We start from the raw sequence: 17,172 nt of genomic DNA, 5'->3' as shown, positions 1-17,172 counted from the left end.
GGAATTCGACACCCTCAAATCCCTTGGCCAGTTAACTACAAAACCACCTAACCAAAGAGGGAACGGCAATTTTCGTCGCCCCCGCGGCCAAAATTCCAATAGAGGAAATAGCTATTCCCACACCCAGGGTACACAGTGGAACACCAACTCACAACAGTCTACCCAGGGGTATGGTAGGGCTAGTAGAAGAGGACGTGGTAGAGGCAGAGGCAGCCCCAGTAAAGGAGGCGGCACGCCTCCACCAAAGCAGTGACGCTCATTTCAGGGTCCCTTCCCATGCAACCCCAGTAGGGGGACGAATATCCAGCTTCACCCAGGCATGGGAAGGGATAACATCCGACAGATGGGTGCTGTCGACAGTATCCAAGGGGTACTGTATAGAACTACTGCAACGTCCCCGAAACCACCCTCCAAGACAAAAAGTCCACTCTTTAGAACATCAAAAGATCCTCCTCGAGGAAGTCTACAATCTGCTCCTAAAGGACGCGATAGAACTTGTCCCAGGACACCAGGTAAACAAGGGTATCTATTCAACTTACTTCCTTGTGCCAAAGAAAGATTTAACAATGCGCCCAGTATTGGACTTACGGCCTGCCAACAAGTATGTCAAGCCCCAAAAATTCCGTATGACCACGCTACAAGAGGTAATCCCACTCCTAAAAAAGGGGGATTACATGGCAACCTTGGATATGAAAGATGCCTATTTTCATATTTCTATGCTCCCGGCGCACAGAAAATACTTGCGCTTCAAGGTGGACAGTCGCCACTACCAATTCAAGGTACTGCCCTTCGGGATAGCTTCAGCACCAAGGGTATTCACCAAGGTACTGGCGGTGGCAGCTGCACACCTACGCAGGGAGGCAATCCCAGTGTACCCTTATCTAGACGACTGGCTCATAACGGGGGAAACCCCAGGAATCTGCAGATCAAACATTCAGAGGACTATCGACCTCCTCCACGAATTAGGCTTCTCTATCAACGAGAAGAAGTCAAGTCTGGTGCCAAGCACCTCAAAACAGTTTCTAGGAGCTATCCTAGATACTCAGAGAGAATTGACCTTCCCTTCGGAAGAAAGAATTCGGAATATACTTCTGCAAATTCCACATTATCAGTCAGGTCAACAGATAACAGTACGCAAAGCTATGCGGTTACTGGGCATGATGGCGTCATGCATTTACCTGGTCCCCCACGCGCGTCTGCGCATGCGTCCCATGCAGGAATGGTTGGCGAAACAGTGGTCTCAGGCAAGTGGTCAGTGGGACGATCTAGTGGTCGTTTCGCCAACACTCGTACAGAGCCTACACTGGTGGACAAGAGAGAATATCGCAAAGGGGAAACCCTTTTACGATCCCGAAGTACAGGCAGTGGTTACTACAGATGCATGCCTGACTGGGTGGGGAGCTCACCATCTCCACCACACAGCTCAGGGTCTCTGGTCTCACTCAGTAGCCAAGAACCACATCAATCTGCTAGAGCTTCTGGCAGTATTTCGTGCGCTGCAGGCGTTCGAGCCCCATCTACTGAACTTGTTGGTGCAGATCAGGACGGACAGCACGACAGCCATGTTCTATCTGAACAAGCAAGGAGGGACTCGTTCGCCAAATCTGTCCAAGCTTGCCCAGAAAATATGGATATGGGCACTCAGACGGAACATCTTCCTGTCATCGCAACATGTTCCAGGGGAGCTCAATTCCCTAGCGGATGCTCTAAGCAGAGACACCCTCCCAGAAGAACACGAATGGGTCCTTCACAGAGACGTAGTAGAAGATCTCTTCTCTCAGTGGGGTTTCCCCACTATAGACCTATTCGCCACAAGCGAAAACAAACAATGCCCAGGATTTGCATCCAGGTTCCCCCAAACGGACTCCCAGGGGAATGCCCTGTGGATGAACTGGTCAGGGATGTTTGCGTACGCTTTTCCACCAACTCCTCTCATCAGGAAGGTGGTGTACAAGATGAACAAGGAATCAATGACGCTCATCCTAGTTGCTCCCATGTGGGCAAGACAACCATGGTTTCCACACCTACGCAGGATGGCGGTGTGCGAGCCCATCAGACTCCCAGCCTGGTACAACCTTCTGTCCCAGCAACAAGGTCAAACACTGCATCAGGAACCCAACTCTATGAACCTAGCAGCATGGCTCCTGAAGTCATAGGGTTTGGACATCTCAAATTACCACAGAGGTGTATGGACATTCTAAAAGAGTCCAGGAAACCAAATACAAGACACTGTTACTTTGACAAGTGGAAAAGATTCGTTATCTGGTGCCAGAATAAACAAATCAACCCGGTTGATTGCACTCCTTCCAACGTTGTAACATACATGCTCCACCTGCTGGATGCAGGGTTGGTTTTTAACTCTCTGAAAGTACACCTGGCAGCCCTCTCGGCTTACACCACATCCCATAACAGGGTCTCGTGGTGGAAAGTACCAGTGGTTAAAGCCTTCATGGAAGGAGTAAAGAGACTTCACCCTCCTATTTCGAACCCACCGCCAGGATGGGACCTCAACGTAGTGCTAGCTAAGCTCATGGGGCCCCCCTTCGAACACATGCATAAAAGTAGTCTCAAACACCTGACTTATAAAACGGCCTTCTTAGTAGCCATTACCTCCATAAGAAGGGTCAGTGAAATTCAGGCTCTGTCAGTGCAAGATCCTTTCTTTACTATCCACAAGGACAAACTGGTTTTACGCACACACCCTAGGTTCTCACCAAAATTCATATCCAAGTTCCATGTAAACCAGTCCATCGAGCTTCCGGCTTTCTTCCAAAACCCACAAAGCTCGGCTGAGGTGAAACTACACACCCTAGATGTGCGTAGGGCGGTCTTATACTATGTAAATAAAACCAGACCGCTAAGGAAAACAGATCAACTGTTTGTCTCCGTAGCTACAGGCAGAGAGGGGGATCGCGTCTCTAAGGGCGCTATCTCTAAGTGGATTATCAACTGTATACAGCTGTGTTACTCTCTTTCTAAAAAGACTCTGCCGTTTACACCAAGGGCCCACTCTACTAGAGGCATTGGGGCCACTCTGGCTTTCATTGCAAATGTTCCCCTCGACACCATTTGCAAAGCAGCTACTTGGAGCTCTATTCACACTTTTACTCAGCATTACTGCATTGACACTCATTCCAAGACAGATACACAAGTGGGACAAGCGGTTCTAAGACACCTGTTTGCTCATGACCCTTCTCACATCCCACCTCCTGCTTCTGGTACTGCTCGCTAATCTATGCACAGCATGTGATCTAAGCAGATTCCACAAGCCTCAGAAGGGATACATTACTCACCGTAATCGTATTTCTGATGCTTGTATCTGCTTAGATTCACATGCGACCCACCCTTCCTCCCCTCCGAGAGAAGGCGCATGGTTGCTTGTAGTTCTTACCTTTCTGTCTATCTGCTTGGACTATCTGTACTCACGCTACTCCTCATGCTACCTCATGTCAGGAAAAACACAATCTGGGGATCCTAGACGCGTGAGGGATCATGGGTACAGTGGACGTCACACTAGGGATAGTATTACTGGCACGCCCTGTGTCGACGCCCTTTTTCGATTTTCGAAAAACAAACTGTAATACTCCGCAGCTTCCACTAGATGTCGGCCTATGCACAGCATGTGAATCTAAGCAGATACAAGCATCAGAAATACGATTACGGTGAGTAATGTATCCCATATATATATATATATCTATATACACTGCCACCTAGCAGTGCATGTACATAGCCCATTATGGCCTATGAGCCACTTCATTGTGTAGTCCCTCCACCTCACTTTGGTCCTTTATGGCCCCAGCCAATGAGGTGGCAGGGCTTAAGCTCCGCCCCCGGCAGCCATCTTCAGATTTTTCACCGCAGTCTATCAGACACAGGGAATCCTCAAGCTCTCTGAGCTTTTTCAAATTCTTTCTACTTTTGTGTGGAATATATTTGTAAAATATATTCCATCTTGTTCCCCTTCTTAGGGGCTTTTCTTTCCAATTAACCTTGGTGGCAAAACTTGTTGTTTTCCTCTCAAAATCGTCGACTGAACTTCTCTTCAGAAATGGAGGCACCTCAGGCTGTCAGGAAGCCTTCCCTGTTCAGGGACTGCACGAGGTGCAAGAAGAAATTGGTTTACTACAAGGACCCCCACGAGCATTGCATTTATTGTCTGTACCCACATGACATTAAAAAATGTGAGATTTGTAAAACTTTTTCCACCAAGACCCTTCATGACAGGCATAGAAGACTCCTTTCATACCTGGAATCCAGGGATCAATCTTCGGACGAAGAGTCTGTCAGAACAGCTCCTGTCCAATCCAGCACTCCATCTGAGAGGCAAACTTCAAAGAGAAGGGCCTCTTCAGTGGAAAGGAGTTCCTCTCCCAAATCCAAAAAGAGGAAGCTGGAATTGATACCCTTTCTGCCTCCAGTTGACCTATCAAGCCAGAAAAAGTCAGCAAAATCTGCCTCCAGAGGTAAGGAGGAGTTTGCAAAAAACGTGGGGGGGGCAGTCGTCGGCGGGTAAACCGCCCACGAATGAAGGGAAAGGTAAAGGCCCGTCATCGGCCATACCGTCGACGAAACCAGCATCGACGACGACGACGCTTAAGACATCGTCGACAGTTAGAACATCGTCATCGGACATGTCGACCGCGAAGCAATCGTCGACGAGCAAGAAACACCACTCGTCCACGAAGCATTCATCCATGACGCAGTCGTCCACGGAACACACTCCACATTCGTCAACGAAGCCCTCGTCGACGGGAAAATGTCAGTCGTCGACGACGAATCCCTCGTCGACGGGAAAATCTCAGTCGACAGCGAAGCCTTCGTCGACGGGACAATCTCAGTCGTCGACGGGAAAATCTCAGTCGGCGGCGAAGCCCTCGTCGACGGGAAAATCTCAGTCGTCGACGAGGATAACAGAGGCACCGCAAATTTCGGCAGTTACAGAGGAATTACTGCCTCTCACTCTTGAAGCTCCTGTCATTACAAGCAATATCATTGAGAAGAATATTGTAACTGAACCTCTGGTGCAGCAATTTTCACCTTTGGGGCACATGGCAGAACTTCCGGATATAATTCTTCAGGAAGAATTCTCTGATGCGGAAGTGGTGGAAGAGTCCATCGGTCCCTTACCGAAACAATACAGCCCTCCTTGGCACCCGTCCACGGGAGAATCCGAATATCCTCATGACCCGGTGCTCATGTTATCCGTGCAGAGGATTGTAGAAGAATTTTACAAACGGCAAAGGGAGAAGCAAATTCCGATTAATCCCATTCCTAGAGAGTCATCCCCGATTCCAGGCACATCGGGTTGCTCTCCTTACAGGAGTAGACCGCAAAAACGGATGAGATCACCTGCTCGAAGACCGAGGAGCAGCACCCACAGTGCTTCACCTACAAGAGTCCCGTCACCACAGTCATCGCACAGACCGCGATCTCCGGACGTAGATCCCACCATGGTACCGTCCACCATCTCGGTATCAGACTGGCAGGAGGATCCTTTTGGTGAATTTTCGGAACCAGAAGAAGGAGAAATAACTCAGGAGCCAGACGCACCCAGTGATTGGGATGACTACGTCGTCGAGAAGCCCAGGAGGAGAGACTCGCCGGGCAAGGCCTCACCACCGGATGATCTCGTCTCTTTCCACACCATAATAGGTAAAGCCGCAGAACTGTTTAAAATTCAGGTTTCTTCGGAGGAAAGGCAATCAGTGCTCTATGAGCACAGGGACAAACGAAGGAGGACAGTGACCACAATTCCCCTCCTCGATACCATCTGGGATTCCGGATCCAAGATCCTATCTACGCCCTTATCGACTCCGGCGTTGGTGTCCAGGCCAGAAAAGAAATATAAAGCTCCGGATTCGGCACTGCTTTGTTTAAGGGGTCATACGAAACCGGACTCAGTTATTACAGTGGCGGCCAGAAAGAAACTCGCCAACCCCTCCTCACCGTTGTCGGCACCACCGGATAAGGACGGACGTAAATTGGAAGCCATGGGCAGGAAAGTATCATCTTCTGCATCACTTACAATCAGAGCGGGTAATGCACTGGCCATGACCGCAAGATTCGATCGCAAGCTTTGGCTCCGCATGTCTAACTTGGCGAAACAATTACCACCGGAGCTCCAGGAGGAGGCAAAATCCATAATCGCGGATGGTGAAGCAACATCGGATCACATGATCGACGCAGCAGTTGATGTGGCCGAATCAGGCTTCAGGCAGATGGCGCACGGCACAGTGCTCAGAAGGCAGGCCTGGATGAAGGCTACTAACTTTAGACCTGAAGTTCAGGCGCAGATACTAGACATGCCATTTGACGGCCAAGATCTCTTTGGGAAAAAGATAGACGACCATTTGAAGGCAATCAAGACAGACACTGACACAGCCAGAGCCGTAAGGTTGGCGTTGAAAGCTTTCCTACCGGTTATAGTTGGTCAAGTTCTTACAGTCCAGACAGACAACACGACCTCCATGCACTATACAAACAAGCAGGGAGGCACGAGGTCTCAGATTCTGTCGCAAGAAGCCCAACAGCTATGGGCATGGGCCTTACGTTACGGGATACAGATCAGGGCAAAGCATCTTCCAGGAGTGGACAATGTCCTAGCGGACAGACTAAGCGGAGAATACACAGCGTCACACGAGTGGGAGTTGGACGAAAGAGAAACCCAACGGATATTTGCCTTATGGGGCCATCCGCAGATCGACCTTTTTGCCACCAGGAACAACAAAAAATGCAAGAGTTTTGCTTCAAGATACCCGGAACACCAATCGCTGGGAGACGCGTTCTCAGTGGATTGGTCAGGGAAGTTCCTCTACGCCTTCCCACCCATTCCCCTCATGTCGAGGGTACTTCGCAGGGTAAAAGAACAGGATTGTTCCTTGATTCTTATTGCACCCGATTGGGCACGGCAAGTCTGGTACCCGACGCTGCGACATCTCTCCTGCAAAATCCCGATTCGTCTCAAGTCACATCAATATCTACTGACACAACAGAACCGCAAGGTCCTCCACCACGACCCGAGGAGCCTGTCTCTCAAAGCGTGGTTCCTGAGCAGCGTAAACTGATGCACCTAAAGTTACCATCAGAATGCTGGGATATCATCAGGGCCGCTAGAGCCCCGTCCACGCGACTCACCTACACCAGGAAGTGGACCAGGTTTTCCAAATGGTGCGAGACCTCTGCGATCGATCCCCTCACAGCCTCGGTTGATCAGATTCTGCCTTACTTGTTGCACCTGGCAAAATCAGGGCTCTCACTGTCCTCTATCAAGGTCCATCTGTCAGCCATAGCGGCCTACACAGTAACCGCGGAGACGCAAGTCTTACTCTCCTTACCAGCGATTAAGATCTTCCAGAAAGTACTGTTGCGTACTTATCCGCCTACATCTACACCAGTTCCGGACTGGAGCCTCAACACCGTCTTAACAGCTCTCATGCAACCTCCCTTCGAGCCCATACATAGATGCGATATGAAATTCTTGTCCTGGAAGACATCCTTCCTGGTAGCCATCACATCGGCCAGAAGGATCAGTGAGCTGCAAGCTTTGTCTTCGGAACCTCCGTTTACCTTGTTCCAGAAGGACCGCGTCATCTTAAGGCCTCACCCGAAGTTCCTCCCCAAGGTACTTTCGGAGATGTCGTTCACTGAGCGCATTATTTTACCAACCTTCTTCCAGAATCACGCTTCGGAAGCGGAAAGGACATTACACTCTCTAGACGTTTCTAGGGTGTTGAAGTTTTACTTGCAAAGAACCAAGGAGTTCCGCTCCTCAAACCGGCTATTCATTTCCTTCTCTGGCCTTACCAAGGGCCAACATATATCTAAACAAAGTCTGGCACGCTGGGTATCGTCCTGTATCACCCACTGCCATCTTTTGAAAGGCGACCCTTTTAACTAGACCGCCGTCTGCGCACTCCACCAGAGGAAGGGCGGCGTCAACAGCATTCCACGCAGGGGTGGCCTTGAAAGACATATGCAGAGCTGCCACGTGGAGCACTCTGCATACTTTCGCAAAAGACTACTGCCTGACTGAAGATACCAACAAAGAAACTGCAGTTGGACAGGCAGTGCTCCGCCATCTCTTTGTATAAGGTAGGACCAGCCTCCTTTCCCACCTTTCCCGAAGTATGTAACCGTTGTGTTGCTGCATGGTAAAGGTTTGATCAGAAATATGTTTTCTGTATTTATGCATATCTGTTTATAATGGTGGCATGTTTTAACTGCTTGGTATTCTATTCAAGCATCTGAATCTATGAAAGATCCAATGCTGGAGAAGTCTTAGTTACTTACCTGTAACTGTATTTCTCCAGCATTGGTATCTTTCATAGATTCACATGCGCCCACCCGCCTCCCCTGAGAGGCTGCTCCTATGCTCGGCATCCATCATACTGTAATCTCTACGGTTCAAAATCTGAAGATGGCTGCCGGGGGCGGAGCTTAAGCCCTGCCACCTCATTGGCTGGGGCCATAAAGGACCAAAGTGAGGTGGAGGGACTACACAATGAAGTAGCTCATAGGCCATAATGGGCTATGTACATGCACTGCTAGGTGGCAGTGTGTGTATATATATATATATATATATATATATATATATATTTAAATTTTTTTTTTTTTTATTATTATTTAATTTATCACCGAGGATTCCCAGTCTGACGACGGGGAATATTCAAGCATGTGAATCTATGAAAGATACCAATGCTGGAGAAATACAGTTACAGGTAAGTAACTAAGACTTGGTAAAATAGGAATTGTTGACCTTTTTAATCCTAATGCTGCGTTGATAATTTGCAAATGTCGACAATACCATGACAGGAATAATATATCCTCAGCCTTTCAAGGCACCAACTAGTAGGAGGATTTTCCTAAACCCTATCTATATGTATAGCACTAACAAAGACTGACCCTCACCTAGTCTGCGGGGCTTCTTCCTTTGATGCCCTACTCCCCCAGTTATATGTGGCTTAGCTGTCAAGGCTTTACACATGGAAGTGGAGCATGGTGGTAAAAACGGTGCAGTGTAGGGCTCAAAATGTGCACTCTCCTCAAGCCTTCAGTAAGAGAGATGGTGTGCTGTTTGTACTTGTAGAATTGAACTGATAAGTGGTGTTTTTTGAAGATTTATTGTGTGCTATAGTTTACAACAAAACTTTTCTCGCAATCATATTACTTGCATATAAGTGGAGCTATACAACATTCCTAACTGTAGAACGAAAAACCTATTAAAATAAATACAAAGAGCATTTACAGCAAGATATCGCAACTATAAATTTAAAACCATTTTTAAGAAAGCTCAAAACAGCAATGTTTAAGGAGATTTCCTCAGCTCTTAAAATATGATCCCAAAATGTGTCTACAAGCAAAGTATCACTATGATGCGCAAAACTAAAAAAATAATAATTTCGCCAGAGAGTTAAAGGTCCACAGAAAATCAGAAGATATTGCAATGTTTCAACCTCCCACGAACAATACCGACATAAACGCTCAATCCTTACGAGATTATCTCTTGCTCGTAGGATTTTACGTGTAGGCGGGAAGTTACATTTTATCCTTAAAAGATCAGACCTAAATGATATTTAAGTACATGTATGTGAATAAAATCACAAGGTTTAATCTCTAAAATAGTTTGATAAAACAAATGATAATCTAAAATTGGTGCTTTATTAGCTATCCAATCTCCTTCCAGAATCTTGTTTTTCACTTTCTGAGGTTGAGACAGCAATTCTTCTCGTGTGGCTGAATTATTCAACAAAATGACCTCGCAATTCTTACTTCAAACCTGTAGTACATGGTGGTAATTTCTTAAGGGCTCCAAATTCAGTTTACGAAATAAGCTATCTGGAGGTGGTTCTATTACTTTACTGAACAGTTGTAAGACTTTCCAGTTAATAAGAGCCTGCATAGAATTAAAGCCCAATTCCTGCCTTATTATAACTATCGGAACACACTGCGCTAAAGCAAGTGTTTTCCTCCATATAAGTGCTTCCATTTTTACCAATGTGGCGCTTCTGGGCGGGGGGATAGTTTGTCTTGGAAGCAAGACAACGCAGCGGAACACAGGCTCGAATACTGATCCCGCGCGTTTATAAAAGAACAATTAGAATGATGATAATTCTAACATTATTTCTGCTCCATAAATAATTTTAGGCAGTATATTTTGGGGATAGTATTTAAGCAATGGTGCAGTTTTAAACTGACAAACGCTTATCAAGCAAACAAATGTGCACTGCCACTACATGAACAAATGCTCGAAATGTAGAGATTAGTAATAGTTTTGGGCATTTACTATAAAAGGTAACATCAAGGTATTTAAAGTGATCAACCTCCTCCATTTTACTGTCATTAAGAAACCAAGTCAAATTTGATTTCCTTTTAAAAACACTTTGGTTTCAATCTTAAAATATTAGTTTAAATAACATTTACTTTTAAGGTCTTACTCCAGTAAAAATGTATTCAAGGCTAATCAGCTCCTTTTGAAGGTCTATAGGTGTTTGATCACCAATAATATCATCTGTGTAAGCCAAATGTGAAAAACAGTAGGGGGAAAGAATGCACTTCGCCACAGCGCCAGTCAAATCTGATATTTAAACATGAAATAAAAAAGGGGGCCAAAATGCATGCCTGATGCAAGCCCTTATGCATATTGATCCAACTTGAGCAATTTCCTTGCTGATCCAACGTCACTTTACTTTTCTATCTTGATGGAGGGAAATCCGAATGCTCAGCAAGGACGACAGACGAACGATGGTAGCTTGCAACTTGAAATTAAGAATCCCTGGTGTTAGATTTAGTGGGACGCAATAAGGGAGTGGCTATGTGATCTATTTGTAAAAACCTATTCTTTATGTTTTTCATCTCTGCCTAATTGCTATATAATGTGCAACAGCAAAGCAACTTTCTGGGAGCAAATTCAGGGTAGTGTCTTCTGCAGAAGTCCCTCACAATGATTCAGTTCTTAGTCCCAAAACAAGTGCTAAGGTTTAAAAAATCGAGGGAAACCCAGCGTTCTATAGGTGTAAGCCCAAACGAATGCTCTTTGGTTATTGGAAATCTGTGTTATCCTTGTTTTGGAAGTTAGCACAAGCTTGCGCTTGTTGCTAACTAATGGGACAAAAATGAAAAGGCCTTGTGGTTAAAGGGCAAAAGAAACTTAGTAGAGCGAGCACAAGCCATGGTTCAACAGTCTGGGTGTAGGATGTGCAGGAAAATGCACCTGAGGGAGAAACGGAGGCTGTGGATGACGTAGTAGGTTTATGGATACATTAATCGGAACCTCTGGTATGGTGCAGCTAACTTGGTATCAGACCACACATTCCCAATAGCCAAGTGACTTGATGCCCCAATGGTTCCATCCATGAAGGTAGGCTTTGAATTCCTTAGCATCACAAATGAAGATGTCCGTGACTTTCAGCAGTTGCATGGCTCTGAACCTACTCGTGGCTAGTCCTTCAGAGTAGTTGTTGCTCCAACAAGATGTGCCAGTTTGGGTTCAGGAAGTACGTGTTGAAGGAGCAAGGAGTCCTACAGGGAGTTACCCCACTGGTCCCTTCTGGTCAGCAGAAGCATTTGGTTCTCCCTGGTATTCAGAGCCTGAATTCTGCAGAAGCCAGCTTTGTCCTCAGTTGCAGAGTTCAGGAGAGTTGGCACAGCAGAGGCTCCTTCTTTCTCTGGCAAGTATTCTTTACATATCCAACTGGAAGAGTTCCAGCCATTGACAATGGCAAGGTATAGAATATCCTGCACTATAGTACACTTGATAGGAAAATGTAGATTCAGCTTCCAATCCGACTTTTGGTGGCCGTTCAAACCGGGCTTTGTGCCACATTCAAACCTTCCTGACAAAAACACAAGACATGGATTCAGCCTTGGATCCCATGCACCTTATTCACTCAACTGGCCAGATCTGGCCTTAGCACCCCTGAGCTCCTAACCCGGAGTCTCAGGAAGGCCATGACCATATGCTTCTCACCTTTTTTCCCTTGTATCAACTGGACTTTGAAAACACTGTTGCTATTTTAGTGAAACCTACAGGTAACTTTGCTCCCTGTAAAAAAAAAAAAAAAAAGTCAGATCACTGCAGCACTGTCTCTTCCGACTCATATGGACAACAAGGGTCCTCGACACATGAAGTTGCATCCCCAGTGAGGCCTTTGATTAGGACTCACTTGGGCAAAGAGGTTGGTTACCTAATCTGGACAAGCAAAACATGTCGGACTCTCAGCGGTCGGTCGCAGTACAGGATTATAGACCTAATACCTTTCTATTTCGAAGTCTTCCAGCTTAGTTACATCTTTCCCTTAAGGAAAAGAGTATGTAGGGAAAGGAAACATATACTATGGCACACTGGATATATAATTAATTTATAATGAATATAATATTAGTAGTCTTACTCGGAAATTGAGAAACATGATTGTTGGGTGACATTCTCACACCCTAACTGGTCACATTATCATAAGAACTTGCTAACGGTACAACCGACACAGCTACACTGTTCTGCAACTTTATTGATCAGGATCGATCTTTTACTTAATTTAAAAAGCCATTTTGGATTTGCAGTCACATTTTCAATATTACAATTATAAACGCTATTGTTTGTCCGTTGTGGCTGTAAAACCTATCTTTTATGAGTTTTGCTTTATTTTTTCAGCCCGGCACAGAAATGTATGAAGTGCAAAGAAGGTTCTGCTGTTTTATTGATTCGAGCAGGCGATGCTTTTTGTAGGTAAGTCTGCTTTTTCATATGTGACATTATTTAGGGACTGGATCTGCTAACTTTCAAACCCAGTTGAGTTTGAAAGTCACAGATCCATGTACTTGCAAGACCCAGATCAGCTAGTACGTTCACCTACTCTCTTCAATCAATGTGCCTTCACACGACTTTCAAGTCCTCTGTTTTGCCCCCTAAAATTAGACAAATATTCCCAAAATAAAAAGCCGGGAGTAACATAGATGAAGGTATCGGTCCTTGTTGCCACCTGCACTGCTGTTTGTGTGTTCTGTAGGGCCATCAGTGGTGCATGCCATGAAGAGGAGCTATAACGTGATCAGAAGTGATCCCAGAAGATAAAATCTTAATTTATACCAAATAATCGGCACAAAGAAAGTAGGCGTTGCAACAGATAACAATTATTTTTTTTCAATTAAATATATTTTTGCCTGGTTACAAATACCCAGTCAACTATGAGAACCTTTTACTTAAAAATAAAATGCTGCCACCGTTATGTCTAGAACGTTCATCTTAATCACCCTTTCAGTCAGTTGGCCGTTTTTCAACACAGGCTAATCTGAAGGACAAGTATGACTTGCTGATGAACGGACACCTTTCCAGATTTCAAGTCTGTTCTTGGCCAAGGTTGGGACTTGTTTGTCATGTATGTGATCTCAAGTTGTCATTGGTTAATACTTGGAAATGGATGCCGTTCGCTAGTAGGATAGATTATTGGGCTAATGTGGTTACTGCACGTTTCTTTGTGTAATCTTCATGTTACAGCATTGTGTTTCAAGAGTATTTTTCAACCTATGCCTATCAATTTATTTTACGGTTTAAAGCGCGGTCTGAGCTTGAGAGCAGCAGTGCGCTGCACATAGTGTGGGTAGCTGGCATTTGGGCTGGTATCTTTTAACAGTAGCGCAGTACTGTGAGTTCTGTGCGTCACTATGTATGTCCATTGGAATTAGTGCTTGGTTAGGGGTTGTTGAAAGAGCCATGTTTTGAGAGATTTGTGAAATTGAGGAATTGTGGGGAATTCCGAGCCGGGATAGAGTTCCAGAGGGTGGGTGCATGACGAGACAAGAAAAGGATTGTTTGCAGGTCCTCTCTTTGCTGACGTGTTATGGTTCAAGCCGGTTAGTTGATTTGCTGCACAAGGAGCGTGTGCCACCAGATATGTGGAGCTTAGCTACCAGGTACGCTTGTGTACTACTTGTGACTGCATTGTAGATGATGCATGCATTCTTCAACAGTATACTGGCTTGGGGTGGAAGCCAATGTAGTTGGCATAGGATGGGGGTAATTCGGTCAAATTTCTGTGCTCTGGTAATAAAGACGTGCGGCAGCGTAGTGCACTGCTTTTAGGGGAGGCAAGTGAGGAGCTGGGAGCCCTGTCAGGAGAGCATTTCCCCCATTCATGTGTGAGACCACAAGGGCATGCACTATGGTCCGGAAGTCCTGCAGTGGGATGAAGGGTTGGATTTTTCGATGGGTAGAGCTTCTGAGCCAGGGTATTTGGGCCTTCTTGGCTGTGTTTTTGGATGCACCGATTGCTGTCAAAAGTGAGTTTGCTGAGTCTGAGTTGTGGATCAAATCTTTCTAGGCGCATATCACTGAGCTATTGTTGGACAGGTTGTTTTGGCCCGATGAGGACGAATTCAGTCTTGGATGCGTTTAATTTGAGGTAGGCAGTGGATATCTAGGACTGGATGATGGCTAGGTAATCGCAGAGAAGAATGATGTCCTGCACGCTCTTGTACAACTGAGTATCATCTGCGTATTGGTGGATGGTTACATTGGGATTTTTGAGCAGTGCGCGCAGAGGCTCCATGTAAAGGTTTATACTTGGACATGGATTCCATTAGCTAGTAGGATAGATTATCAATTTAGTAAGAATAATTGAGTTTGGTAACTGGTAGAGTTAGTATTGTTGTGAACTGTGTAAAGTACATAGATCCACTGAGTGGTGTGCAGATACTCTGGCATTTGTGAGGCTGGGCTACTCAAAGCCCTGGGTTACTGATGCCTCAACGGGCGATAGGTTTGGTTTAGTGGTTAACATGCTTCCTTTGAGAAGAGAGAGTTTTAAAGTCTCCTCTCTCACTTGGCTAAAATTGCGTGAGCTGGGAAAATGACTTAATCTGCCACAGTTGGGCGCAGTTAGAATTCCAGTGTTCCTGGACCATGTTCTACAGTCTGGAAATACAGCAAACCGACACAATCATTTACACCGTATCTATTTTAGTGTTTGTGAGTGCTGAGGTGCTTGTGTGAGACGGGTATGCCCAGACATGGTTCATAGGCTTTTTGGGCATAGGCATCCAAGCCACACCTCGCTGATGACACCCATTGAGGTTGAAACGTGTCTGGGGTTGCTTATGGTCTTGCACAAAAGGGAGGTGACCAAGCAGTGTACTGCCCCTTCCAGGGTGGGACCATGCTTGATTTGCATATGGCCTTTCTCCTTTCTGTAATGGCTTAGCAGGCTGAAGAATGATGATCTGGCAGGTTGCACAGAGCAATTGCTGGAGGTTAAAATTCATTCTAAACCTTTAATCTAGGGCCGCTTTTGTTTAATCTGAGGTGCATCTGTGAGTCGGGCAAATCCGCATTCAGAAACCATGTAACCTAATCTGCTGGTTAAGTAAATTACCCTCTGTGGGAAATAAATGTGCAAAGAAAATATGATTGAACAGAAAATAATCTAGGAATTACAAAATGTGATAATGCATGATAGAGTTATTATTTTTTGTTTAGATATAGGTTGGTTCTACTATTGTACTAAAGATGTTGAAACTGAAATCCACCAGTCTCTAGACCACAGGTAATTTCAAATGTCACAATCACTTATCAAAGCACTGTGGAAGGGGACACTGAGGGTTTCCATAGTGTGCCATTTATTCAGATATTTTCTTGCATGCTATTTTACTATGAGTTGACCTTTACTGCTCAGCTGCTGTTTTCAGTCCATCAGGGCACAGATGTTAAAGGAGGTTGCACATGCCCACCATACTAGATGTACAGCTTTCAACATTGCAGTGAGGAGAAGCGAATGCCGGCTGCCTTGCACCCAAAAAATCAGTCAATTTATCAATCCGGCACCTTCACCAGCACTGGCCTTCAACACACACATTTTCACTCTTCATTAGCACAACCCATAAATTAATACAACCAACAGAATAAAAGGCACACATTGCAGGCACATTGCTTCCAAGTTTGCTTTGAGGTTGTTCCCCCTGAGTTTCTCCACTAGAGAGATTTTTATTTGTAAGGCTCCCAATGCTCCAAATCATAGAACAGCTCCTTTTTGCCTTATCTCGAGTCAGTTTTTCAGGGATTCATGATGTTTGCCTTGTGAATGGATTAACTATGTCTAAAAAAAAGAAAATGTATCCAGTTGTTTAATTCTTGCTTCTTCTTTTTAAGGGACTGCTTTAAAGAGTACTTTATTCACAAGTTCCGGGCTATGCTGGGAAAGAACCGCCTGATCTACCCTGGAGAGAAGGTATCTCTCTCATACAAGTGTTTTCTAACCAGCCAGAGCATTGATTTATCTATTCCTTGATTTTTTTCACTTATTCAAAATGTATCAATTTGCTGTGTTGTGAGCTCAGGGAAAGGGGCTGGAGTTTTGTAAAGGGTTATTCAGAGACGCAGACACATGCAAGGGGCAGACTCGACCATGAGCAAATCTGAATCCCTGACGAAGGCGGTCTGAACCATGCAAGATGTCGTCTGGGCTAAAACTGCTCTAGAAGCCTTGTCTGAGACATAACTGTCTTCGGGGGAAATCGATATCCCTGTCTATGGCACAATGTACCATATGTTAATCGGGAGAGTAGTGGGCTATTGCTTCTTAAAGGATGTTGTGCTGGGAAATAATTGGGCAAGCATCAGCACATTTCTGAATCGTAATAAAAAGGAGGTGGACTAAGGCTGCCCAGATCACTAAATCATTTTAATTTGTTAATTAGTCCTCTTTCGTCATAGGCAGTGGTCAGATTGTCATCATTGACTTGAAGTTTAAATGCTTTTTAGCCACGTATTGGAGTGTGGAAGCTTCTCTGTAGCTTTGCCAGTATGTGACGATATCTGGTAGCAAAGAATGAATTATTCACATGTTAATCCCATGAGCTATTTGAATGTCGAAGTGTACGCTACGATATCCGTGAACCAGTTCCCTTATTCATTTTGTTGAAAAGAATAAGGTTTGACATCCCGTACCATTCCTCACAGCCACTACAGACTTCCACACAAGTTTAGAAATAAAACAGAGTGGAGAGTTGTAATAGAAAGAAAGAAATGGTGCCATATTGGGCAATTTGATTAAAACAAAATTGAATAGAAGACCTAAAGAATAATTATAGGGCAACAGATGCATATATCATATTCAGAAGAAAACCATGGTTTTGGGACAACAATGAAAAACGTGGAAACCACTAGCCCTCACAGAGAGAACAAAATGG

General features: G+C 45.1%; 1 protein-coding gene across 2 annotated transcripts in view; it reads left to right on the top strand.

The window, feature by feature from the left end:
* CTU2 (cytosolic thiouridylase subunit 2) overlaps positions 1-17,172 on the top strand; it is a 773,185-nt gene that overhangs the window by 33,068 nt on the left and 722,945 nt on the right. For both annotated transcript variants that reach the window (XM_069635914.1, XM_069635904.1), the window contains exons 2-3: positions 12,644-12,718; positions 16,133-16,211. In XM_069635914.1, coding sequence (XP_069492015.1) covers positions 12,644-12,718; positions 16,133-16,211 — 154 coding nt within the window. The remainder of the gene's footprint in view (positions 1-12,643; positions 12,719-16,132; positions 16,212-17,172) is intronic.

Source organism: Ambystoma mexicanum, chromosome 1q, assembly GCF_040938575.1.
Source record: "Ambystoma mexicanum isolate Mex_15411 chromosome 1q, UKY_AmexF1_1, whole genome shotgun sequence".
Taxonomy (NCBI): domain Eukaryota; kingdom Metazoa; phylum Chordata; class Amphibia; order Caudata; family Ambystomatidae; genus Ambystoma; species Ambystoma mexicanum.
This window is presented reverse-complemented; position numbering and strand designations above follow the sequence as displayed.